A 26537-nucleotide genomic window follows, 5' to 3' on the forward strand; every position below is an offset into this window, starting at 1 on the left:
AACCAGTTAAATGCTTAAACAGGGGCAGCTGTGCTAGAGTGGAGATGCTTACTGGTCAACTGTTCACATCCCTTCATTAACCTATAGTAATATTTTAAAAAGTGCGGCCATTTGTTTCATTGAATCAGTCTGTTTTATTCTACTAGTATATCGTGTGTGTGTGTGTGTGTGTGTGTGTGTGTATAGATAGATAGATAGATAGTAGCCCAGTGTCTGAGAGTCTGTAACGCTGAAATGCTGGTTGTTCCCTCTGGGAGGCGCTGTTGCTGAAATGCTGGCTATTCCCTCTGGGCGGCCCGTGCTGCATGGGGAATGCAGAGCCCAAATGGCCGCTTGCACTGCTTGCTCCCCTGCGGTGGCTCAGCTGAGTGGTGCAGAAGTGAGCCGAGCACCACGGCGGGAGGTGAAGGGGGACGGGGCGGTGACATGCGGTGTGACAGCGGCTCTAGGCCCTGCCCCCTGACCGTGAACGTCACCGCCCCGCCCTCCCTTCGCCTCCCGCCGTGGTGCTCGGCTGACTTCTGTGCCGCTCAGCCAGGCCACTGCAGGGGAGCAAGTGACACAAGCGACTGTTGGGGCTCCACACCCCCCCATGCAGAACGGGAGTGCAGAGCCCAAACGGCCATTTGGGCTCTGCGGCGCCCTGAGTGAGAGGCAGGAGGGGGAGGAGGAGAGAGAGTGAGAGAGCGGGGGAGACTAGAGGAGGAGGGGGGGAGATGGAGCGAGACACCGGAGGCTCAGGAGAGAAGACCGACATGGAGGAGAGACCTGAAAATCCCGTCTGATGATGGGCTACTTGGCTAGTATTTAAATAATCTTTCTGTGTAGTGAAGTGTTTGTTTATTGCATGAAATAAAACTGATTTTTTTTTTCAAATGAAAGGTAGGAAAACTTTTCAGTCCTTAGTCATTTTTCTTCCTTTGTAGAATTACTCCATGTCTGTATATCTCGTTCGGCAACTCACTTCAGCCATGCTTTTACAGAGGTTAAAAATGAAAGGTATCCGAAATCCAGACCATTCGAGAGCACTGAGTAAGTTGGTTTAATTTTTCCCAATTTGTTTTGAAGCAATCTAGAATTGGTTAAAGATACCAGATTTACAGCACTGCGCCTATACCAAAGTCTTCTATCCCCAGTACAGAGAAAGAGCTTGCATTGCTTTTGCTTATTCTAGACCATGAGAGAGCACCTACTCCACGTCTGAATAGTCTCTTAATATTGCTGAAAGTATCTCTAGTGGTGGAGTGCAAGATGCAGCATTTGTGTTGACATCAATATCTATTTCTCTCTCCACAGGTATGAGGTGTCATTCACCTTCCTGTGAAGTTTAAAGACTTTCTGGTAGATCCCCTTCAAAGGTTCTATTTGATTCAATATGTATATAGATTAGCGTCTGCTCATGCAAACACCACTGTGCTTAGTGCTAACTAGATCATCAGTGGGATTACTCTTGATGGCAGCAGGTACTCTGCCTGCCAGTGTTTGCAGGATTGGTCCTTAAGACAGGAAATCAATGCCAATTTGATACTTGCTGCAAGCAGCTTTCTCGGTTTCTTAATTTAGATGACTTTACATGAAAATTAAATAGATGTTTGAATAGATACTCATTAATATACTGAGTGGCAAGAAAGACATTTTTAACAATGGTTATGAAATTAAACTGCTTTTTTCATTTTAATAGTTAAAGAAAAACTGACTGCTGATCCTGATAGTGAAATTGCCACAACCAGTTTGCGGGTATCTTTGATGTGTCCTGTAAGTAGACTTGGGAAGTATAATATGCAATTAATTTTTTGGGTGAGGTGGGAGGGGAGATCATTCTTCATTTTTATTCATTTTAAATTCAAACTTAGGTTTCCTGTAAAAAGGCCCACAACTCAGAACTCTGTAAATAGCTTTTATTCTTGGTGGAATTTCTATAATATATAATAAGGGGTGTTTTTTTTTTTAAATACAAACAGTAGTCAACAAGTTACAGAATAAAAATATTGTGAGATCATCCAGTTCAACATACTTGATCATGTGTATCTTTCAAGACTTTTAAACAGGAGAGGAAGCATTGTTATTCCTCACCCCCTTTTTTTAAAGAGTGAAACTGAGGCATTGAAAGTTGACATCCATTTGCTGACGGGGGTGTAGTGTAGACCTAGCCTGAATGCTACCAATCGTAAGATGTACAAATAATTTTGGGATTCTCTTTTAGCATATTTAGATTGATTTCCTTCTGGAAATAATGCCTCAGGTCTGTAGTAGTGTAATCTTTTAACGCAAGCAAGCTGCCTGGGAGCCGAAACTCTTCGGTTTCATTCCCAGCTCAGTCACGGTTTTGTGTGACTGCCAAGCTATGTTATAGACTTTATTATTCAGTTCACCCTTTTGAATTTATATTAAACCAACTTTATAATTCAGACTGAACCATTTAATGTTTATAAAGTGCTTTCAGATCCTAGGATAAATTGTATGAAATATAATGGATGCTTCAAACATTTTACTATAACAAAATCACAGCAATAGAACACTGACCTAGGACCAGCACAATCTGCTATAAAAGTCTGTACTGGGCCTTGACAGGGTATGTCTAGACTGCAGGGCTTTTTCAGGATACTGGAGGTAACTCCGCTGCGTCCAGGGAACACATCTGCTCTTCCTCAAAAAAAAAAAAAAAAAAAAAAAGTGGAAGAGCAGATGCACTCTTTCGGAAGCTCTGTGGGCTCTTCTGAAAGTGGGATTTTTTCCAAAATTTGGCCCAGTGTAGACAGGCCAAGTTTTGGAAAAGCCTTTTCTGGGGGGTGGCACAGAAAAAGGTACGCAGATTATGGAGCACATTTTCTGTACGTTTTTCTGAAAAAAAGTTGTAGTGTAGACATAGCCGCATTTAGAGACATTGGTTTTTGCCTCTGTGTGAATAACACAATACTTTCTGCACATGCAACTCCTTTTGATACTGATAGGATTTATGGGTATGACAGAATGTTGGACTGGGCTTTTATTTACCAACAGAGAACCATTCTAATTCCGAGTCTTTTTTCATTGTTACCTCTGAAAATGTATACCAGTTCCTCTTGTCTGTCATGCTGATACTTGTTTCTATTGCATCTCCTGCAGCTGGGAAAAATGAGACTAACAATTCCATGTCGTGCTGTTACTTGTACACATCTGCAATGTTTTGATGCTGCTCTTTATCTACAAATGAATGAAAAGAAACCCACCTGGATTTGTCCTGTCTGTGACAAAAAGGCAGCTTATGAAAGTCTAATATTAGATGGGTAAGAGGTTGAGCCTGTCAATTTACCTTTTTTACAGTAGTTCTGTTTCTTGGAATATAAATACAGTTAAGTACAAATCTATCCTATGGCTTCAACATTGAGATCTACAGCTTCTGGCTATTTTTATTTCAATTGTATTTTATTAGTTTGAATATTCAGAGATGTCAGGGCCAGAAGGGACCATTTATGATAATATAAAATGACCTGCATAACATCAGACCAAAGAACCTTCTCTAGTAATTCCTGCATCAACCCTATCACTTCTGGTTTGAACTATAAAATACCTCTTAAGACATCCAGTCTTGATTTAGATTTCAGAATTCACCTTGTCGTTGTGCCCTGATCTACAGTAGGATCTTTGTGCAAAATAACACCCCCAAGTTTGAATTGATAAGTTCTGTACCCACACTAGGGATGTTAGATATCAGGTAATTGAATACTCATGTAACCGCATGAAATCTTGGTGGTTACTCGACTATTTGATAGTCACCAAGAATGGGGACGGCAGCCAGCGCGCTGCCATCCCACACTGCTATGTCTGTATCTGGGAGGGGGAGCCAGTTTAAAAACCAGCACCTCGTGCAGACCAGCTGCCTGCTGCCCTGCACTGCTGCCTCTGATACAGAGGCAGCAAGGGTGGGTGTGGGGGAAAATGTGTGTAGTCAAGAAGATGAACTGATAAGCACAGGCTTATCGGTTAATTTTATAGTCTACTACACGTTGATATCCCTAGTCCACGCTATCATGCCCATTATTTCAAAATATACAGAGATAATATTTCTCAATACCTTAAATGACTGCTTCTTGGAGTAGCTGGTTCTGGAACCCACAAGGGAAGAGGCTATTCTTGATTTAGTCCTCAGTGGATTGCAGGATCTGGTTCAAGAGGTAAATATAACTGGACCGCTTGGAAATAGTGACCATAATATAATAAAATTTAACATCCCTGTGGTGGGAAAAACACCTCAGCAGACCAACACTGTGGCATTTAATTTCAGAAAGGGGGAACTACACAAAAATTAGGAAATTAAACAAATTAAAAGGTACAGTGTCAAAAGTAAAATCTCTGCAAGCAGCATGGAAACTTTTCAAAGACACAATAATAAAGGCCCAACTGAAATGTATACCCCAAGTTAAAATGACAGTAGGAGAACCAAAAAAGTGCCACCCTGGCGTAACAACCAGGTAAAAGAAGCAGTGACAGATAAAGAGATTTTTAAAAAAGCGGAAGTGAGATCCTAGTGAGGAAAATAAAGGGCCATAAACTTTGTCAAATTAAGTTTAAAAAAATATAATAAAAAAGGCCAAAAAGGAGTTTGAAGAGTAGCTAGCCAAAACCTCAAAAAATAATAGTAAGATGTTTAAGTACATCAGAAGCAGGAATATAATATACTTACATTTCCAGAAAGCCTTTGACAAGTCCCTCACCAAAGGCTCTTAAGTAAAGTAAGTTGTCATGGGATAAGAGGGAAGGTCCTTTCATGGATTGAGAACTGGTTAAAAGACAAGAAACAAAGGGTAGGAATAAATGGTAAGTTTTCTGAGTGGAGAGAGGTAACTAGTGAGGTCCCCCAAGGGTCTGTCCTGGGACCCATCCCATTGAATTATTTATACATGATCTAGAGCAGGGGTTCCCAAACCTTTTGGCACGGGGACCAGTAAATCCATTCATGAGCTTTTGGAGGACTGGTAACATTCGTTTGCATATTTGCATATTCATTAAGCAAATGATGAATATTCAAAAATTGTTTCTGGTCCTCCCAAAGCCCCCAGTGCCAGCTTTAGCAAAGCTTTTGATATGGTCACCCACAATATTCTTACCAGCCAGTTAAGGGAATATGAATTGGATAAATGGACTGTAAGATGGATAGACCAGGGTTTCCCAAACGTTTTACTTTAGTTGGAAACCGGTTTTTTTTCCAGTACTGTTTTTTGCAGCCCAAAAGTACAAATGCATATTAAAAAAAAGAATTAAAAATGAATAAATTTTCAGTGTTTCATCTGGCTGCATCCTCCACCCAGCCTGGGCCAGGGCTTAAGGGACCTGGTGCCACATGGACACTCCAGGAGGCGGGAGCAGGAGCAGATTGGGGGGAGGGTATCTGGCTAGGAGGGAAGGTGCAAGGAGGGGTAGGGTTGCCAGGTGTCCAGTTTTGTGCCGGACAGTCAGGTATTTGAGGGTTCTGTCCGGGAAACACATTGAGAAAATACCGGACATATGAAATGTCCGGTATTTTCTAATTAGGCAAGTTTTATTTTTATTATTATTAGGTGTATCAGCCCATAGCTGCGAACTGCCTGGCTGGTAGATGTGCTCATGCTGCATGAGTGTGTCTGCCAGCCAGGCAGTTCACAACTACTCGAGGGAGGGTATTGGGCGGGGCGCATGGGGGCAAAATGGAATCCCCAGGGCCGGACCCACTCGTGCCTGGGTCAGTCCCGCTTCCCACGGGCCGATTCGCTCCCCCGCCCCACTTCTCCTGATCTTCCCTCGTCCAGCCCTGCTGCCCCCGTCCAGCCCTGCTTCCAGCAGCCAGTTCTTACCTCCCACCCCCAACCCCTCACCTTCCCCCCGTCCCCCACCGATCTTCCCTGGCTAGCCCTGCTCCCCCCGACAACCCCCCTGACCAGCCCCACTGCCCTCCCAGCCGGCCAGTTCTCTCCCACTTCCCCTCCCAATCTCCCCCGGCCAGCCTCGCTGCCCCCGTCCAGCCCTGCTTCCGGTGGCTGGTTCTCCAGTCCTCCTCCTCCCGATCTCCCCCGGCCAGCCTCGCTGCCCCCAACCTTGCTTCCCAGTTGCTGGTTTCCCCCTCACCACACACATACCTCCTCCCAGCCCGCCCCGCCCCCCTCCAGCCAGCCACACTGAGGCCTGGTATTTTTTTCCCGCGGTCTGGTACCAAGCCACGGCCCATAGTTTGGGAAATGCTGATCTAGAGGAAGGGGTAAATAGTGAGGTGGTAACATTTGCAGATGATACCAAACTGCTCAAAGTAGTTAAGACCAAAGCAGAGTGTGAAGAGCTTCAAAAAGATCTCATCAAACTCTGTGATTGGGCATCAAAATGGCAAATGAAATTTAATGTTGATAAATGTAAAGTAATGCACACTGGAAAAAATAATCCCAATTATATATACAATATGATGGGAACTAATTTAGCTACCACTATTCAAGTGAAAGATCTTGGAGTCATTGTGGATAGATATTTCTCTGAAAACATCCACTCTGTGCAGCAAGAGTTAAAAAAGCAAATAGAATGTTAGGAGTCATTAACTTCAGAGGGATAGCCGAGTTAGTCTGTACAGGATAAAGTTAAGAAACAACAAATAATCTGGTAGCATTTTAAAGACTAACAAAACATGCAGATGGTATTATGAGCTTTGGGCTGTGCTTTGTGTTAAAGTGCTACCATACTATTTGTTGCTTTTTAAGGAGTTATTAAAAAAGGGATAGAAAATAAGACGGAGAATATCTTATTGCCTCTATATAAAACCACGGTACACCCACATCTTAAATACGGCGTACAGATGTGTACGCCTCATCTCAAGAAAGATATATTGGCATTGGAAAAGGTTCAGAAAAGGGCAACAAAAATGCGTAGGGGTTTGGAACAGGTCCTATATGAAGAGAGATTAAAAAGACTTTGACTTTTCATCTTAGAAAAGAGGAGACTGGGTGGTGGGGGGGAGAGCGGGAAGATAGAGGTCTATAAAATCATGATTAGTGTGGAAAAAGTGAATAAGGAAAAGTTATTTATTTATTCCCACAATAAAAGAACTAGGGGTCATCAAATTAAATTTAATGGGCAGCAGGTTTAAAACAAACAAAAAAAAGTTTTTTCTTCATTTAGCACACAGTGAACCTGTGGAACTCCTTGCTGAAGGATGTGGTAAAGGCCTAAAACTTTAACAGGGTTCAAAAGAGAGCTAGATAGCCATTGATGAACCTAACCTCCAATAATCTATTAGCCAGGATGGGTAGGAATGGTGTCTCTAGCCTCTGTTTCTCTGGAAGTGAATGACCGGAGAGGGATCACGTGAGGATTACCTGTTGTGATCCCTCCCTCAGGGGCATCTGGTATTGGCCACTGTTGGCAGACAGGATACTGGGCTATATGGACCTTTGGTCTGACCCAGTATGGCCGTTCTTACATTCTTAATAATGCGCTGTGGAATTTGAACTCTAAACTCATGTTTTTCATCAGGAATAACACTAACTCCGAACTTGTAAGTTTGAAATAACACTAGTGTGGACACTCCAGTGCCGCTAATTCGAACTAATGGGCTTCCGGGAGGCCTCCTGCAGGTCCCCAGAGTGCTTCCTGGGGCTCTGAGCTCAAGGTAGCGCATCCACGTTAATGGAACCTGCCTTAGACTAATTTCAATGCTTCCGCGTAGTGAGGACACGCAAGTTGGAATTTAATTGGGAGTTCTTAAATCAAATTTAGCAATTTCAAAAAGATTTCCTTGTGTAGACACAGCCTAAGAGTTTCCATAGGTAGGCTGTACTTCTGAAATCTTTTTATGGAATTGAGACACTAAAATGTTCTGTAACTGCTTCAGCCACGGTCAGGCTTTTATTCCAAGGATATAATTTTGTCTCACTCCCTTGTAACTCTGTAAATACTAGTAATGCTTCCCAGGTAGCGCATGTGTAGGCTGTAGTATTCTGTAAAGATATGAAATCCAAAGAGAAGGACAAATGCAGTGGTGTGATTGTACAGTAATGTAATATTCCAGATAGCTGAAACTTTCTCTCTGTAGCTTCCTTGATGCAATTCACACTCCATCATAGCTGGCTGTTAACTTCATCACTTCTGCTTTAGCTTGGGACTGGAAACAAAAACCAAAACAGCTCAACTTTATTTTCCAGGCTCTTTATGGAAATCCTTAATGAATGTTCAGATGTGGATGAGATTAAATTCCAAGAAGATGGTTCTTGGTGTCCTATGAGGCCTAAGAAGGAAGCGCTGAAAGTGTCCAGTCCTCAGTGTACCAAAATAGAGAGTATGTATATTTGAGTGCTGAATATCAAACTGGTAAAAATATCCAAACATTGTAGACTCTTGGATGTAACTACGATAATGCTTTAAGTTATCAGCAGTGAGTTTGGGAGCTTAGTATCTTGCCCTTCACCTGTTTAGATTTTAAATGAATGGCTCTTTCTCTCTAAAAATACTCTTTCATCTTGATTCTTTTGGGGAATTGATTGTTCATTATTCCTGGGAGACTCCCAAAAGGAAATGTGTCCCCCTGTGTTAACGCATAAATGCACTGGATGATTCAGGTCTCTTTGGGCTTGTCTTCACTCTGGATCTGAGTTGGTGTTGCTGCAATCAATTCAGTGGTATCAGTTTAGTGGATGCAGTGAAGACATAAGTCGACAGACTGCTCTCCCGGCAATGGTGTGGTGCAGACACTGAGGTGTTTTTTTGCACCCCGACTGATGTAACTTACATCATTTTAAGTGATAGTTCAGTAAAGGCCTTTGTGGTTCCCAGCTTTTGGTGCAGGAAGTACTAATCCCAAAGTTGCTTCTGAGTTCTGATTTCCTATACAGAGACTAGAAGGGCCATGTTTCAATTCAGTAGCTTAGAATTGGAGAAGCTATCCGCACCATAAGTGGAAATTGCTTATTAGGGATGTAAGCAAATAATCCACTACTCACATTTCCACTCCACCTCTCTTCCCCCCCCCCCCCCCCCAACACCCCATGCTGCTGCCTCTATCAAAGCTCACGGTGAGCCCAGGCTGCTCTGCCTCCTGCAGAACAGCCCCTGTCTGCAGGTAGTCCTGGTTTCTTCTCTCCCTCTCTCCCCCCCCCCCCCCCCCAATAGGAGCCGCTGCTGTAGCAGCCTCTGTTCAGTCAGCCTGGCCTGGGCCCACTGCAGGCAGAGGCTGGTTCGCAGTAGCCTCCCCTGCTCAGTCTTGGCTCGCACTGGGTTTGGAAGATACTTCCACTGTAGCTCTGCATTTTAAATGTAGTAAGATCTGGGACTGAGCTGGGCTTGCTCAGTTCTGGCTTGCACTGGGTCCAGGATATACCCCTGCTGCGGCTCTACAGTTTAAATGTAGTAGGAGCCGGGCTGCCTGTGTGCCTAGCTCTTACTACATTTAAACTGCAGAGCTGCATTGGGGGTAGCTCTTGGACCTTGGTGCTAGCCAGGTCTGAGGGCCTTCCCTTATCAACTAATTGTATAGTCATTACAATTTGTATCGATTACATGATTAGCCAATTATCCATCTCTCAGCTTCCTTCCTGCTTATATTAACATTGTTTAAGCAATCATGCTTTTTCTTTAGGTTCCAGTGTTGTCAGCAAACCATGTTCTGTGACAGTGGCCAATGAGGTAAACAAGAAGAAAGTAGATGTTATCGACTTGACAATAGAAAGCTCTTCTGATGAAGAGGAAGATCCTCCTGCCAAAAGGAAATGCATATTTATGTCTGAAACACAAGGAAGCCCAACAAAAGGGTTTGTTAATTTTCAAGTTAGTTGTTCTGTAATGTCTCAGATAAGCTAACATGGATGGATTTGTAAATATCTCTTCTGGATGCAGTTTCAGATTTCCGCAGGGGAAATTCTGTTAGGCTATTCCTGGTAGAAGTTTGTATTTTAATACATGGTATCTTTGTTCTGGTGATAAAGTTCTTTGTATAATTTTACATCACACAGAGATTTGACCTAACTTGCTGTGTATGCAGGACTGAACTCCCTCCCCGTGATAGTTGGGGAAGGAAGGGGAGTTCTCCAGTGCAAAATGTTAATGAATTCCTGCTAAACTTGTTTTCATTTAAGGATTGAAAACACCCCAAATAGTAAAGGGCCTGCATTCTGAAAGCCTACATTGCTGTCTTATTGATATGCTGGAGTCCAGCCTGTTAGCTTTGGCAGGGAAACACTATTCTGTGTTGAATCAGCTCCTAGATTTCCTTTTCAAAGCCTGCAGACAGCTGAATTTTTTTAAATACGATCATCAGCCAGAAGAGAGAGATGGGTAACACTGTGTGTAAAAGGAGACTTAAGTGGGATAGTAGTAAAGGAATGGGAGTTCAGGATCGGAGGGGAAAAACAAAACACCCAGAAGATAGACAGAGATGGCAAAAAGCCATCACTACTAAAAACAAGGCCGTGTTAATTCCTGATGTAATTCCATTGCTTTAGATTTACAAGAGGGGATGGATTTTGCTCAGTGGCACATGCCAAGGACAGTTAGAAGTGCCATTTCCTAAAAGTTTTCCAATCTCATCAATCCCATTTTTTTCAGGAGACACAGGATTCCGAACTTCCAATTAAGTTACTAACCATCTTTACCAACATTTTTTTCCCTTCTGGGTCCCTCCCATTTTTACAGCACTCAGCATCAGCCCCTGACTACCTATTCTCATAAGGGGTTTACAGTTGGAGTACTCTGGGGGTCTGAGAACTTGAGGTCTTGCCTAAAGGGGAGCATTTGCTAGCCATCTGTTGCTCTATGAACCCGCTCCAGAGGGTCGGGCTTCTGGCATCATTGACTGGTCATGATCAATTTTCCTACAGCATCTGAGTCACAGTATACTAGTTCATGTCCTTTACTCAAGTAAATTCTTCACTACATGCCCAAAATTTACTCTTCTCCTTTCTGCCACCGGCTGCAGTATTAAGCATGCTCTGGTCACTCTGCAACAGGTGTTTACTGCTCTTTGGCAAGTGTTTAAAAAGTACTCTCTATTATAGAGGGTCATTGCTGGAAATCTAAGGAGTTCCATCACATGTTGTGAGAGCAGCAGGGGAGTCCTGTTGCCAGACTTCCTTTCTCATTACTTATTGCAAATGTAAATAGTTCTAAATCTCTTTAGATCCGAATTACTTCCTTCCATTTTAGCAAGATGGGTGCAACCTATATTTGTTCTATGTTGGTCTGAAGTGTTTCTGTCTGTGTGCTGAGCACAAAAAATAGCAGACATACTTACGTCTTTTTTAAGACCATCGTTTTCAGCATCTAGAAGTGCATGCCTTCTAGCATGTTTCCTGTATAATTTTCTACCACTGACATGGGGTGGCCAAACAATCTTATTTAAATATTTGAGGGGATAGCTGGCCCAGTGAATTACTGTATTGTTTGCACCTTCTGGAGGCTGAATTTAACTCTCACTTTGTTGCAAATGAAGATGAATTTTGGTCTTCTCACACCATATATGAGTAAGGACTGATATGTGCTGGACCAGCTCTGTGGCACTAGAGGTCAGCATTGAGAAACATGGGTGTGGGGAAGCTTCAACAACTAGTTCTGTCAGTTCCTCATTTCCCCAGAGTACGTACTTCACTTACAAATATCCATTTATATTCCTGGATGATAGATTGTTATAAATGACTCCAGCACTGTACTTTGTTTTAATGCCAACTTGCTCTTATGTCACAGCTGCTGTTGAGAGCCACGATACGTTCATGTTATAATGAAGACTGTTATGAAAGAGGAGATTAGAGTGGAGTACTGTGTAGTGAGTAGCCACGCTATAGTTGTGTTGTAACATAGTGACCTTGTGAATGAGTGCGCACTGTGGTGCAGAATTTTTTTTCTCCTCTTAACTAACAGCCAGATTGTCTGTTTGTAATTTCCCATGCTGTTTAAAACAGGGTTCTCATGTATCAACCATCTTCTGTAAGAGTGCCCAGTGTGACAACAGTTGATCCTGCTGCTATTCCTCCTTCATTATCAGACTACTCAGTACCATTCCACCATCCACAAATATCAAGTATTTCATCAGACTTGCCAGGTACGTGGGGTGTGTGTGTGGGGGGGGGGGGGGGGGGGAGTGAGTGAGGAAAGTAGGGTTTGTGGGTTTTTTGTTTTGTTTTTTGTGTTTTTGTTAAGCATATCCAAACAGTCTCATCAGTAACTGAGGTACTTCCCTATTGAGCCAGATTGTAACCTCAGTATATCTACACAAGAATAGCGCAAGCTGGTCACTAGGGTGTATTTCCATATTCGGATTCCAGTCCTGTAGCTTCCAAAATGAAGTAAAAAAAAAATAAATTGTCTGAGTACAGACTCAAGTTCATGTGTTGATAAATCAACTAGCGGAGAAGTCTCCTTAGAATGGATTGTTTCATTTGTGCGATGTACTTTTAGAACACAAAATAGGAAGAGTAAGCATCTGACATTGTGACAGCTCACCTCAACCTTACCTTCTCTCTAGACAAGGGGAGAGATCTTTTACCTTCAGTCTAGCTCAGTGGTCCCCAATGCAGTGCCTGTGGGTGCCATGGCGCCTGCTGGGGCATTTATGTACGCCTGCCGAATCATCTGGGCTAGCCCCGGCGCATGGGCGACGCCGGCCCCGGGTACCCGGCAGCCCTGAAAGGTTGGGGACCACTGGTCTAGCTGGGTGAGGTTGTCCCTGATGTTACTTTGCGTAACCTAAGGAAAAGGTTAAGGTGAGCTACAATGTATAAGCTTTGACCTCTGTTGCCTTTTTTATCTAGACATGCCCTAAATGTCCATGATGCATTCTTCAACACTGCTGCTAATAGCAGTCGGAAGGTGGGAATGGTGGTATTTTCTGTCCTCACTTTTTACAAGAATGTTGTTTGTGAGGATACTTGGGATTCTTTCTATCTATATCAGTACACAGAGCCTCAGAAAATGGTTTCTGCCAACACCCACCCCTTTCCCTGTCCTTCCTGCTACACTTGTGGCTTTTTTCCTGTTCCAGTTCCCACCTGGCTGATGGCATTGGGATAAATCACCTTCTCTGTTTCACTGTGGTTCTTTTATTGCTCCCTCCCAACATCCTTCCCTTAGGAGAATCCAATGTCTTTTTCTGTGGAATAGTTAGGAGAGCTCATAGTTTACTTTAACCTTAAGGGGAGCATTATAGGTGAACTGAAATCCTAGAGTTTCATAATGAGAACTGTGGGTCCTTGATGGATTCTATAGTGAAGTCTTCTGAATCAAATCTCCCATATGTTTTCTCAGAGGCTTTGGGGGTGGGGAGAGACTTCTGGTGAGGGAACACCATTGCCTAGAGCCATGGAGGCGAAGGCTGGCTGGCAAGGGAGGGCATAAGAAATGAGGTCTTTCCATTCTCTATTCTTTTGCCTTTCATTCTGTTAATATGGGGAAGATAAGGCCAGGATTTTAAAAAATACCAGGCTAAAAATCTCTAGCATTAGTAGGCTTCTGTTTTTATAAGTTCTGTCCTAAGTGCCTAAGCATTGAATGTAGGAGGTGAAAGAAATTCAGCCTCTGCCCCTTTGAGCTTTTAGTTTGAACTGCTTCTCCAAAACTAATGTTTCCAAACACAGAATAGGCCCGATTTTAGAAGTGTTTCCTTGCTGGCTGCCTTTGGATATGGGGCAGTGACCTGCTGTTTGGTGGTGGACATGGTCATGTTGTGATCTGATCTCATGACAGTATGCTCAATATTATGAAGCTTTGTCCCAGTTGAAGTCATAATCACACTGTGAATCTTGAGCTATGCTAGATTTTCGTACACTTTAAACAACTACAGTTAGCTACTTCCATCAATGCAGCTAGCTTAAAATCATCCCAGTATATCCAGTGAATACATAATCATCACTCTACCTTCATGTAGGGGGGAAAAACCCACTGGTTACTAGATAACTTTTTTTTTCCTGGCTCTTGACAATGTGAGACAGGTGTTGTGTCCTTCACAAAGTACTTTATAGCTAGCACTGAGCAATTAACTATTTCTTGACAAAATGTTTCTTAAAACTGCACGTCTTGATTACAGAAGTGACAGGCATTGATTTCTATCTTTCTAGGTTTGGATTTTCTTTCACTAATCCCAGTTGATCCACAGGTATGTTTCCTGATTATATTGGGGTGTGGGTGTGTCTCTCTCTCTCTCAAAATTTTAAGTGGTTTTTGTTTCTCATGGCTATCCACTTCTGAAAAATGAATTGCAAACAATTTGGACCAGCTAGATGGTCTGATTAGTCAGGAATCCTGTCTCAGACAGTGGCTAGTACTAAACATTGAGAGGAAGACAAAAAGCATCCTATGATAGATCAGTGTAGAATAACTTGCCAATGAGGGAAGACTCCCTCTTCCCCATCACCTCCAAAATCCATAGAAAGACCGTGTCTTTTTCCCAGAAATATGAAATTTTCCATCCCCTTGAAATGTATACTACATTTGATTTTAATTAAATGGCCAAGACAAGAACAGGATTTGAGACAGATTCTGGTTCTCTCCTGGGCTGCAAGGACAGCTGTCATCTGTCCAGCCTTAGGTGGTGAGGTAAAAGAAGTACTTATTGTTGCTATGTCGGATAGTGCTTTGTATATCAAATGAGCAGAGGCATGTGCAGGAGTTTTAAATTTGAACACTTTTGGAGGGACATTAAACACCGACAAATGACAGGGTCCCTCCTCATTTCTCAGGATGTCTCTGAGATGCCCAGCAGCTCCTCTTGCAACAGTACTCTGTGTCCCTGCACCCCAGGTTGTGTGGAAGTAGTAGAGAAGTAGTAGAGAAGCTGGTTTCAGGGTCCTCCCCTCATTCCTACAGTTGTAGTCTGCTACAGTTTCCTTGCTGCTGGAGTCCCAGCCCTGCTGTTTGCTCTGCAGATACTGCTGAGGTGACTCAGGCTGGAGGCACAGGCAACATGTGGGACTCCCAACAACAGGCTGCAGCTATAGGGGTGGGGGCAGAAGAAACTTAGCCACAGCCCAGCTGCTTCCTACAGCCCCAGATCAGGAGGAATACATGGAGATATTTTTGTGGCGGTAGTGCGCCTGCTTTGTCCCCTTTTGTGCAATTCCATGTAAATGAGCCATATAGCAGTGGACTCTTGATGGTCTTTGGATCCCAAATCAAATTGAGGGTGATAGAGACTGTGTACATACAGGATATAGATTGAATATATTGCGACTTCTCTAGCCTATTCAGACACGATAGTCTGGATCCCAAACTATTTCTATGACCTGAGGTCTCAGGTTGGGATGGCTTATAAAGCATCACAAAAGTAAGGAATGTATCAGTTTAAAACTTGTATAGTGTGTTTGGCTTTTTTTAGGGTGCATCAAGTAGGTAAAGGCTGAAGATGTTCTCATCCTTTTGGGGGATGGACTCATTAAAACCTACTAGAAATTAGTAGTGTCTTAAACACACCTGTCTCTGTATCAACTGTAATAATGATAGTTTAAAAGCAGATTTTTGCCAATTCAAAAAACATTTTGAATTTGCATGAATTTAGTTTAAAAAAATCAGACTTACAATTCACTTGTCATAGGTAAAACGTTCTTAGAGTAATGTATCTCTTTTTAAGTGACTGCACTTCAGTGGTGCGGATGGAGTGATTCTTGTAGCCATAGACTTTGCAAACTACTCTTGTGTCAGTCAGGACTAAAGATGCTATAAAATAAAAGGTAATTTACACAAGTGAGAGGAGACCCTCTTATACTTGCACATCTGCCAATTATGAGGTACATTTTCTACTAATGAGATGTCATAGCAACACATAGCTACAGCGCCATATGAAGATTTCACAGTATGCTTGTAAATGTTCTGTAGCATATTTTAGAGGTAATGAGGTGTTACTAAACTACCCTAGCCTTCTCAAGTAAATGAACAGAGCATAGTTTGCTCTTTGCTTTTGCTGTGTTCTGCCTTCAGGTTTGTAAAAGTCTGGTTCTTACCAAGCATGTATTGGCAAGTTTTTGTTATAGTTAACTAACTTGTGGTAGGGAAGAGGCATCCTCAGAGTTTACTTTTTCCCTTGTGCAGTTAAGTCTCTTCCTTATCGGCATCATTGTTTGTTTCAAGCAGTACTGTCCTCCTATGTTTTTGGATAGTCTCACCTCAACCTTAACAAGCAGCACCCCTGGCAATATCATCACATCTACCAGCCACCATGAGAGCAGCACTCACGTTAGTTCTTCAAGCAGGAGTGACACGGGAGTCATAACAAGCAGTGGGAGCAGCATTCCTGACATCATCTCATTGGACTGAAACACTGGCAGCACAAAACTGAGCAATTGCACAAAGTAGCTCATCATGACTAGAAAAGGAACTGCAGTGTCTTGAAAGCTATTTTGATATTTATTGAAAAGACAGATCGATTCTGTTGCCTTCTGAAAGTTGAGTAAAACTACATGTACAGTAAGAACTGAAATGATTAGAACTTTTTTTTTCTTGATCTCAAAACATTTGGAGTAAAAAAGACCCACTTGGAACAAATGTACTGTTTGACTGACTTGTTCTGGGGAAACTAATTTTGTTTTGTTGTTGGATGGATTCCACAGAAGGTTTTTAATTTTGTTGTAATACACAGCAATAATGTAAAAAAAAAAAAAACCAACCCCAACTTTTTTAAATAAAAAAGGCACTTAACCACTCTAGAATGAAAACAGCATATGTTTATCCTGGATACAAGAAAAAGGTGCAGAGGTCTGCGTTGCTGATTTTTTTTCCACTGAGGCCTGTAATAAACTTCATTTAAAATAATGAAGATTTGTCAAATAGCCATGACTTATGCTATATTTGTTTGTTCCTTACATTCTTAGCGCAAAAAAAAAAAGAAATCTGTAAGTTTTCCTGAACATGTGATGTTCACTTATGAATGCAAATTCCTAAAATGTGACTTCTTCCTAGTGTATCTTGGAGAAAAACTATGCAAAACCTTCATCATATAGATGTTAATGTATGCTGTAAACACAACAAACTGCTATGCAGAACCTGGCTGTAGTCCTTTAACTTCTGGCCAGGCCTTGTATAAGGTGGAAAGTAAAAACAAAAAACAAACAAAAAAAACTGTTCAGACTATGAAATCCTTGTTGTTCCTTCATGTAAATTGCCTACCCATACTATTTCATAAAACTAAACTGAGTCCTTCAAATGCAGCTGTTGAAATTGCAAAGTAGTTACTGGTCTGGTCTGGTCTGTCCTTTTGTCTAGTACAAGGTTGTTCTCTGTGCATATTTGCCAAAGTGTTGTCTAGTGGAGCATGATTCAAACAGCTTCACCTGCTTTTTTGGCAACTGTATAGTTTGACACTACATTTGGGACATTTTCTTCACTCTTTCAACCCATTTACTCTTTGTTATAACTTCATGGTAGACTAGAGGGTTTCTTTGTGGTGGTGATGACAATTGTCAAACAGATGTAGACATTGTCTCTGCCTAGACATAAAGGGCCCAATCCTGCACGATTTCTTAGCAGACCCATTGTGTATAGTGTCTAGAACAGTGATATTCAGACCTCAGTGGCTTAGGTACCAAATTAGCAATCAACATTGCCCAAAAGAATCAGTTATGTGAATTCATTTAATTCACGGTAGTGCTATGTAGTCACATTTAAACAGCATGAGGGGAAAATGCATATTAGTCTCACAGCAAAATAACTGACCAGATATTATTTATCAGCTACAATTGGTTGTTAATATAGTAAAAGCATGCTGTTTAATAACATCAGTTGGTTATGAAAAGTGTCTTAAATGACACAAAATGCAGGACAATGTAGCACTTTAAAGACTAACAAGATGGTTTATTAGATGATGAGCTTTCGTGGGGCAGACCCACTTCCTCAGATCAAATAGTGGAAGAAAGGAGTCACAACCATATATACCAAAGGATACAATTAAAAAAAATGAACAAATATGAAAAGGACAAATCACATTGCAGAACAGAAGGGGGATGCGGGGGGGTGGGGGGGGGGAGGATGGAAGGTAAGTGTCTGTGAATTGCTGATATTAAAGGTAGGGAGAGTGGGATGTTTGTGAGTTAATGGTATTAGAGGTGATAATTGGGGAAACTGTCTTGGTAATGGGTGAGAGAGTTCAAATTCTTGTTAAGTCCTTGTTGGCAAGTGTCGAATTTTAACATGAATGACAGTTCAGAGGATTCCCTTTCAAGTGCAGATGTAAAAGGTCTTTGTAGCAGAATGCAGGTGGCTAAGTCATTTAGAGAGTGTCCTTTCTGGTTAAAGTGGCAAGAAACTGTTTTCTCTTTGTGATCTTGTCTGATATCTGTTTTGTGGGCATTGGACAAACATCTCAGACACTTCGCCAAAGGATTAATGCCCACAAAACAGATATCAGACAAGATCACAAAGAGAAAACAGTTTCTTGCCACTTTAACCAGAAAGGACAATCTCTAAATGACTTAGCCACCTGCATTCTGCTACAAAGACCTTTTACATCTGCACTTGAAAGGGAATCCTCTGAACTGTCATTCATGTTAAAATTCGACACTTGCCAACAAGGACTTAACAAGAATTTGAACTCTCTCACCCATTACCAAGACAGTTTCCCCAATTATCACCTCTAATACCATTAACTCACAAACATCCCACTCTCCCTACCTTTAATATCAGCAATTCACAGACACTTACCTTCCTTCCTCCCCCTCCCCCTCCCCCCCCGCATCTCCCTTCTGTTCTGCAATGTGATTTGTCCTTTTCATATTTGTTCATTTTTTTAAATTGTATCCTTTGGTATATATGGTTGTGACTCCTTTCTTCCACTATTTGATCTGAGGAAGTGGGTCTGGCCCACGAAAGCTCATCATCTAATAAACCATCTTGTTAGTCTTTAAAGTGCTACATTGTCCTGCATTTTGCTTCAACTACCCCAGACTAACATGGCTACATTTCTATCACTATCTTAAATGACACAGAGCTGCAGGAGATGCATTAAAGAGATGCTTGCAGCTCATAAGCCTCAGTTTTGAGTATCACTGGTCTAAAAGAGTTTGCTGATCAGGAAGACTGTAATATATTTTTCCTCTCGATCTCTCCCTTTAATATTTTTTATTATCTTCTTCCCTGATACTTTCTTTGGTGGTACCCAGACTTTGTACGTGGTATTCTATGGATGATCTCAGTTCTGCATGTGAAAGGGGTAACAGGCCAGGAAAGTGATAAGGAAACACTTTGCTTGAGAAATGGAATCTTGGTTTTGTCTGTATATCTTGACATTGCACCTCTTTCCAAGTATTGTACTTCTGTTGACTATATTTAAGATTTCCCCCCTAGCAACTAAATTTCATTCTTTCCTTTCTCTTCCCCAATATCTTTAATTTCTCTTTCCTACTTGGTGGGGGAAGTGTTGCATTTAGTTCAGTATGGTTTGTCTTTCAATAGCCACAGCTATGGCATTTGCTACTATAGTATTTGAACTAAGTGTAAATACAGGAGATGTTAAAACAAGGTTTATTGCAGATGCCTTTGCCATTCTCCATCCCCACTCCAAATTATCAGCATTACTGTTACTTGTAGCTGCTTTTTTTGTATGCTCTTTCAGCCAGTCTTAAGTTCATATCAGTCTTAATACACCTCCCACTCTTTTTCCCTTTGACCACTAATTGTGTTCCTATTAAATGGGCAAGCTTTTTATTGCATGATTTGTCAATAAAACCAAGCTACTTATTGTTTCTAATTTCCCTTAGGTGATTAGTGTGTTTTCTCTATATTAATTGCACAGTTGAAGTAAAAATAGCGCATTCTTGCTAATTTTGGGACACTAAATAAGCTTATTTTAAAAGTTCTCTTGTACTAAGAACAGGTTGTACTTTACAGATCCTCTAACTCACTGGCCTGGATCAGCATTTGTCTTATGCTAATGATCCAACCATCGCACCACATTCGGTGACTAATCCTGGTTGTGTGCCAACTGAGACACGTTGTGCGTGCTCTAAGAAAACTAGAGTGGAAGTAAGGGACTGATACTGGCATGTTGAGACAGCGGGTCACAAACTAGCACATGAATCACTGAATTGCATTGTGCAGTTCTATAATTTTCTAATGTGTTGCATCTGCTCAATTGGAGGGAAAGGTTATTTCTTGTCTCAGTAGCAGACAACATACCTAGAGTGGCCTATGACCAGCTAAGTTTTGTTCAATGTCTGCATTGTATAGCGTACCTGTACCTCCTGTGCTTGCCTGGAACGTCCATATTGCAACGGTGAAATGAGTGACATGTTGTTTCTTCACAATTTGAGACCATATGCAGAAGACTTTACCATTGCTGCATGCAATTCTACAGCAACTGGTATAGTCCGTGTGTTTCACTCCTTCTCAGGCAGAAGTTTAATGCATTGGCTTCAGTTGACAGAAGCCAAAGTCATGTGGTGTAACTGCCTTAGTCCCTCTCCAAAAGGTGATGTCTGCTTTCACCTGTTGAATGAAGATTCTTTCCTTTATGTAAAAATGGATGGAAGGGAAGCCAAGAGCCCACAAGGACCCTGGAAAGGTTTTGTGTAGCAATGAAAAATGGCTACGTGTTGAAGTCTATAGGACAGATTCTGTACCATATCTCCAGGAGTTGCAGCACAGAACAACCCAAGAGGCACAAGGTGTCTTTAAGACATACTTTTTATCTCTGCCCAATTCTTGGTTGGCAGGAAGCCTGCTGTGGGTCCCAGTCTAAATTTGAGCTGCCAGTGTCTACACTAGTAGACAGCCCTTTAGATCCCTTGCTCTGCAACCTGGGACAAGAAAAAATGACTCACCTGAAAAACCCACTCTTACTCCCTATTGCAAGTAATGATGTGCTGCATATGTGCATGAGGGCCTTTGTATCCTGCCAAAGCACCCTATAGAGCAGGGGTGGGGAACAGCCCCGGGGGCTGGATGTGGTCCCTGGCCTGTCTGGATCCGGGCCGTGGGGTTCAGAGCTCTCCACAGCATTGGGAAGCCCATGCTTGTGCTCCAGTTCCCCACCATCCCCCCACGAGGCTGGAGCATACACGATCTACTAGCCTGGGCCCCCCAGGGTCTGGTGTGCAATGGGAATCCGGGGAGTGTCCTTCTCACTCAGTGAGGGTAACTTTTTTCTTTGCCTTCTCACTTGTGTGCAGCCCCCAAATAATTTTTCTGTGGGTCAGTGGCCCTCGACCCAAGAAGGTTCCCCATCCCTGCTATAGAGGCTGCAGTAGAAGTGATAGTCCCACTCTGTTTTTTCTTATGCTTTGATCACTACTCTGTTTCTGAACAGTATGTTCCTTGAGAGACTGAGCAATGGAATTTATAATAGAATGGAATCATTTCTTTAGCACCCCTAGGTAGGTATGTAGCAGACACTCCATTCATATAAATCAGGTGCATGGGGGAGTGGAGCTGTTCAGTCTTATAACAATGATCATTAAGTGAAGGGTAAATGTAGTCTTGACTGCTGACAGAGCAAGTCTCTTGGGAGCTCATAAACACAGAGGGAGTCAAGTTTGAGCTGTGTGTGATTTAGCTTGATGTAATTTAATTTTATTCATCACTGTTTTCAGATGAGATTAATCTCTGTATAAGCAGTTTCAAAAAAGTGTGGCGGGGGGCGTGGTTTGGTTGTGAGGAGACAGTGTTTAAGTGCTGGATTACAAAATTCTCTCACTGGTTACAAATTTTGTCCTTATGTAGACTTGATTGTGATACATCTTTCTCATTCATCTTCCCACGTGTCAGTGAATCGTGTTTTACCTGCTTTACATACCAAAGAGTCTGTCAGTGATTTTTTTCCATGATCAACATGAGAAATCACAGCATTGTTCCTGCTATTGGCCCTTTAGTTCATGATCACTCAGAGCTGGTTTACAGTGAAATTCGCTGAAACACGAGAGGGGACCAGTGCTATAGATGACTTTTATGGCAGGGGGGAGAAGGGAAAGATAGTATTGTATACTGCCATGACAATGCAAACAAATTATCCCCTCAGGAAAATAGCCTATTTTGATCAGTAGTGTAATTGTGTATGACAACATTTAAAAATATCATTCTTAAGCTTCAGAGTTCAAACACAAAAGAGCTGAATGGAGCAGTTCTTAACTGAGTTATGAACTCTCATTGAAATATACTCAGGTCACCTTTTGCAGATTGTTTTTGTATCGATAAAGGCTAGAAACTTCATTTTAAAATTTACTTTGATTATGTAGCACAAAGTAGCAACTTCTAGAAAAAACTATCAACGTGCTGAGCCAGCATAAGCTGGCCCACTGTAAGATTGTGCTGATAAGGAAGTCAGTTACAGTGGAACACACACATGGCTGTATATAGCAAATAAAAGTAGTATAAGGTGTGCTCTTACTGATTATATGCCCTTTCCTTCTAAATGTGTAGATACCCTCACTTGCATATTGTAGGAATCTAGGCTAGGCCTCTACTAAACCATTTGATTATGTAAATGTATCTTTATTTCCTCCAACTTTTTCATTTCATTTATAAAAAATCTACATATTTTGCTCACCCTTCCCAAGTACAATGCTTTTATAAGTAGAAAGTTCTTTCCACATACACACATGCAAACAATGTATAGCACATTCTTCATTTATCCAAAGGCCATGAGGACACCAAATCTTTTGGATAACTGAACATAAGAATGGCTGTCTTGCATCAGACCAGAGGCCCATCTGGGCCAGTATCCTGTCTTTGGACAGTGGCCCATACCAAGTGCCCAGATGGAGTGAACAGAACAGGTAATCATCATGTGATCCATTCCCTGTTGCTCGTTCCTAGCTTCTGACAGAGTCTAGGGACACTATCCCTGCCCATCCTGGTTCATAGCCATTGATGAATCTATCAATTTAATTTATGGGGGCGTTCAGATAAACAGAAGGTTCTAGTAATTAACATGGGGTTTCACATGGATTCAGATAACCAGGATTTCTGGACAAAGGGAATTTGGAGATCTGCAACTATACTGTATGTGTTTTGATTTATTTTTTTGAAACAAGGGTCAGAGCTCCATTAACTGTTTACGTTAGCGTTCTCTAACCATTTTAGGCACAAGATCACTTTTTGAATGTCAGTCCAGGATCTACCTCAAACCCAAATACCCCTATTCCACCCTTTCCATGAGGCCCTACTCTCCTCACTCTGGGTATGTCTACACTAGCCCCTTAGTTTGAACGAGGGAGGCTAATGAGGGTGACTCCTCGTGGAATGAGGTTTAACAGATAATTTGTTAGGGGTTTACTTTGAACTCCCATTTTACTGCTGCATGTAGACACAGTCAGTTATTCCGGGTTAGTCGGTTTCCAAAATGGCGACCGCCCGGGAACATGCTAATGTAGCACGGGATATTTAAATCCTGCGCTTCATTTGCAATTTCGGTTGCCCTCAGTAGCCTCCCTAGTTCGAACTAGGGGGCTAGTGTAGATGTACCCTCTGTGAAGAGGGGAACAGAGAGACATCAGTGTCTCGCTGCTTCTGTCTTCTCTCCCCGTCCCCATCCTGCACAACAAGCAGGAAGTTCCGAGGGGTGGCTCTGGGCAGGAGCAACATGGCAGTGGGAGGAGGGGCACACGAAGTGCCAGCACTTGATAGGCTCCCACCCAAACTAGTCAGGATCACCTGTCAGAGGCTCCAAGATCTACTGGTTGGTGACTATTGCTGCTGTAGAAAGGGAGCTCTCCCATCTACATAACAGCCACCTAAACAAAAGGCAGTAGGTCAGCCAGCAGAAGTAACCTTGCACACAAGTGCTTGGCTGTGTCTAGACTGACATGATTTTCCGGAAATGCTTTTAATGGAAAAGTTTTACGTTAAAAGCATTTTTGGAAAAGAGCATCTAGATTGGCACGGACGCTTTTCTGCAAAAGCATTTTTGCGGAAAATCGTCCGTGCCAATCTAGACGTGCTTTTCCACAAAAAAGCCCCAATTGCCATTTTCGCGATCGGGGCTTTTTTGTGCAAAACAAATCTGAGCTGTCTACACTTGCCCTTTTGTGCAAAAGTTTTGCGCCAAAGGACTTTTGCCTGAATGGGAGCAGCATAGTATTTCCGCAAGAAGCACTGATTTCTTACAGTAGGAAGTCAGTGCTTTTGTGGAAATTCAAGCAGCCACTGTCGACAACTGGCAAGGTTTTTCCGGAAAAACTGGCCAGTCTAGACACAGTCCTTATGTCAGTGAAACTCAGGTCACTTGGGGAAGGTTTTTTCCCCACACTTCTGAATGACAACACAAGTAGTAGTATCAGCATGGCCTTACATTTCCTGTTTGCTTTAATGCACTTGCTTTTCATGTCGCTGTTCAGTTTTTCAATATTAGTGCCAGCATGACTAATAGCAGTACAGTTCACACACTTCGTTCGCAGGACTGGATGTTCTCTAAAAGGCGTTAAAGCTGTTCCTATAATTTAAGTTGCACTGATATCAGTGAGAAGATTTGTACTTGACAGATTTGAAATACTGTGTATTTCCAACATCACTATTCATGTTACAGTAGCAACCTAAAACTCAAGCACCAAGGAGGATGAGAGCTTTCTATTAAGTACTGTAAAAACACAGAGGGAGATACAGTCCCATCTCAAAGAAATCTGAAATGGCAAAAAACAGGACAAGCTCTTCAAGGAAGGGACTGCCTATTATATATTTGTACAATGCCTAGCACAATCAAGCCTTGTCTCTTACTGTGATGAGGAATGCCTAGGTGCTGGAGGAATGGAGTTTGGTGGGGTAGGGAGTCAGGGTGCAGCTGGTTGGGGTTCACTGGGGTGAGGTCCAGGTGTGTGTGAGGCTTGGGATGGTGGAGAAGGGTTGGTTGTGGGAGTAGGGATTCTGGGTGCAGGAAGGTGTGGGGGACACCTGACATGGTGGATGAAGCTCAGAGGAGATGGGATTTGGGTTTAGGAGACTTCGTGGTGGGTCCTGGATTTGAGGGACTCAGTGGGGGTATGTGGGAGGAGGGATCACTGTATGGGGAGCTGTATCCCCTGCCCACAGGTCCCCTCCACCAAGTCTCACTTTCCCCTCCCCTACACCTAAAACCCTTACCCCAATGAGACGCACCTCCTAATTCAGCCTCACCCCTCAGGGTGCAGAGCTTCTTCCAAGTCAGGGGAAGTGACCATTCTCGCTGCCCCCCTCACCTCCCCAGTGATTTACCTCTCCCTTGGCTGCCTGAAAGACCAGCCTGGCGGCTGCTGGGAAAAAAAGGATGAGCACGGGTGAAACTTCTTTGCTTCCTCACAGAAACCTTTTTCTGTGTAAAATCTGCAGTTGGGGGATGTTTCTGTGTAGAGCAGGAGCACAGATGTCCCCCAGAACAGAGTACACAGGGACAGGGAGATTCACTGGGCAAGGTGGGGAAGGAGGTGCTTCACATTCCCAGAAGGGTCAGGGCCTCAGGCAGCCAGTCCTCAGCAACTGCTCAGACCTCACCATTACCTCAGTAGCAGCAGCTGCAAGTCCCAGGCCCTTTTGAATCACTGGGCCCTGGGGTAGTTGTCCCCTTTCCTGGCCCCCCCCTTCCATCAGCAGGGCTGCATAGGGAAGAGAGGCCTCTGGTCTACTAACCAAGGCGCATCTCTCCATTTCAAGGGTATGTGTCCATAGAAGGTGGATGGTAGGAAAAATGGAAATCCCTGACTTAATGTCTGTGGTCTTGGCTGTGGTGGGTGCAAGCTACTTTAGGAAAGGAGGCCCACGGATCTGGAGATTTCCATAGCTTGTCCAGTTCAGGTTCTCCCACTACTACTAAACATGCGGAGTGTATAAGCGGACCTGGGCAGGCCCTCAGAGTCCTCCTGAAACTTTCAGGGTAAACTGACTTCTCAGAATGCATTATTGTGTTTCTATGTGCCGCTGCATTCGGTGACAGTAATGCATTTATGATAACACAGGTATAACTGATTGCATTCTTATTTTCTTAAAATTGGCCTAGATGAGAGAGAGAAAACAAAGACATTAAAAGTCTGTCTTTTTTTCTTTGATATATAATGGGTGGGGAACTTCAGGCCCAGGGGCTTGAGGCTCAGAGCCCCCTCTCAGTATTGGGGAGCCCACCCTGGTGCTCCAGTTCCCTCCTCCCCCTCATGTCCCACAAAAAAATCTACTAGCCTGGCCCCCCCTTCTAGGTTCTGGTGTGTGAGGGGAATGTGGGGAGTGTTTTTCTCCTCAGCCAGCAATCACATCAGTGAGGGTTTTTTGCTTCTCGCTTGTGTGCAGCCCCTGACTGATTTTTCTGTGGCCCAACAGCCCCCGACCCAAAAAAGGTTCCCTACCCCTGGGCTACGTCTAGACTGGCATGATTTTCCGCAAATGCTTTTAATGGAAAAAAATTTCCGTTAAAAGCATTTGCGGAAAAGAGCGTCTAGATTGGCATGGACGCTTTTCTGCAAAAAAGCCCCGATCACCATTTTCATGATCGGGGCTTTCTTGCGCAAAACAAATCTGAGCTGTCTACACTGGCCCTTTTGCGCAAAAGCTTTGCGCAAAAGGGACTTTTGCCCGAACGGGAGCAGCATAGTATTTCCGCAAGAAGCACTGATTTCAGACAGTAGGAAGTCAGTGTTCTTGCGGAAATTCAAGTGGCCAGTGTAGACAGCTGGCAAGTTTTTCTG

The 26537-nt window shown here is 42.8% G+C and overlaps 1 protein-coding gene across 8 annotated transcripts in view; it reads left to right on the top strand.

Moving 5' to 3' along the window:
* PIAS2 (protein inhibitor of activated STAT 2) overlaps positions 1-26209 on the top strand; it is a 65248-nt gene extending 39039 nt beyond the window's left edge. For 5 of the 8 annotated variants that reach the window (XM_075932713.2, XM_075932710.2, XM_075932714.2 and 2 more), the window contains 8 exons: positions 927-1032; positions 1682-1755; positions 3106-3266; positions 8139-8272; positions 9569-9740; positions 11883-12022; positions 14034-14071; positions 16000-26209. In XM_075932713.2, the coding sequence (XP_075788828.1) occupies positions 927-1032; positions 1682-1755; positions 3106-3266; positions 8139-8272; positions 9569-9740; positions 11883-12022; positions 14034-14071; positions 16000-16224 (1050 nt within the window). In that variant the 3' untranslated portion in view covers positions 16225-26209. The remainder of the gene's footprint in view (positions 1-926; positions 1033-1681; positions 1756-3105; positions 3267-8138; positions 8273-9568; positions 9741-11882; positions 12023-14033; positions 14072-15999) is intronic. The other 3 variants (XM_075932711.2, XM_075932715.2, XM_075932712.2) reach the window with 3 other exon arrangements.
* Positions 26210-26537: the final 328 nt, after the last annotated feature.

The sequence above is a fragment of the Pelodiscus sinensis genome, chromosome 6, assembly GCF_052426305.1.
Source record: "Pelodiscus sinensis isolate ZL-2025 chromosome 6, ASM5242630v1, whole genome shotgun sequence".
In the NCBI taxonomy this organism is placed as follows: domain Eukaryota; kingdom Metazoa; phylum Chordata; order Testudines; family Trionychidae; genus Pelodiscus; species Pelodiscus sinensis.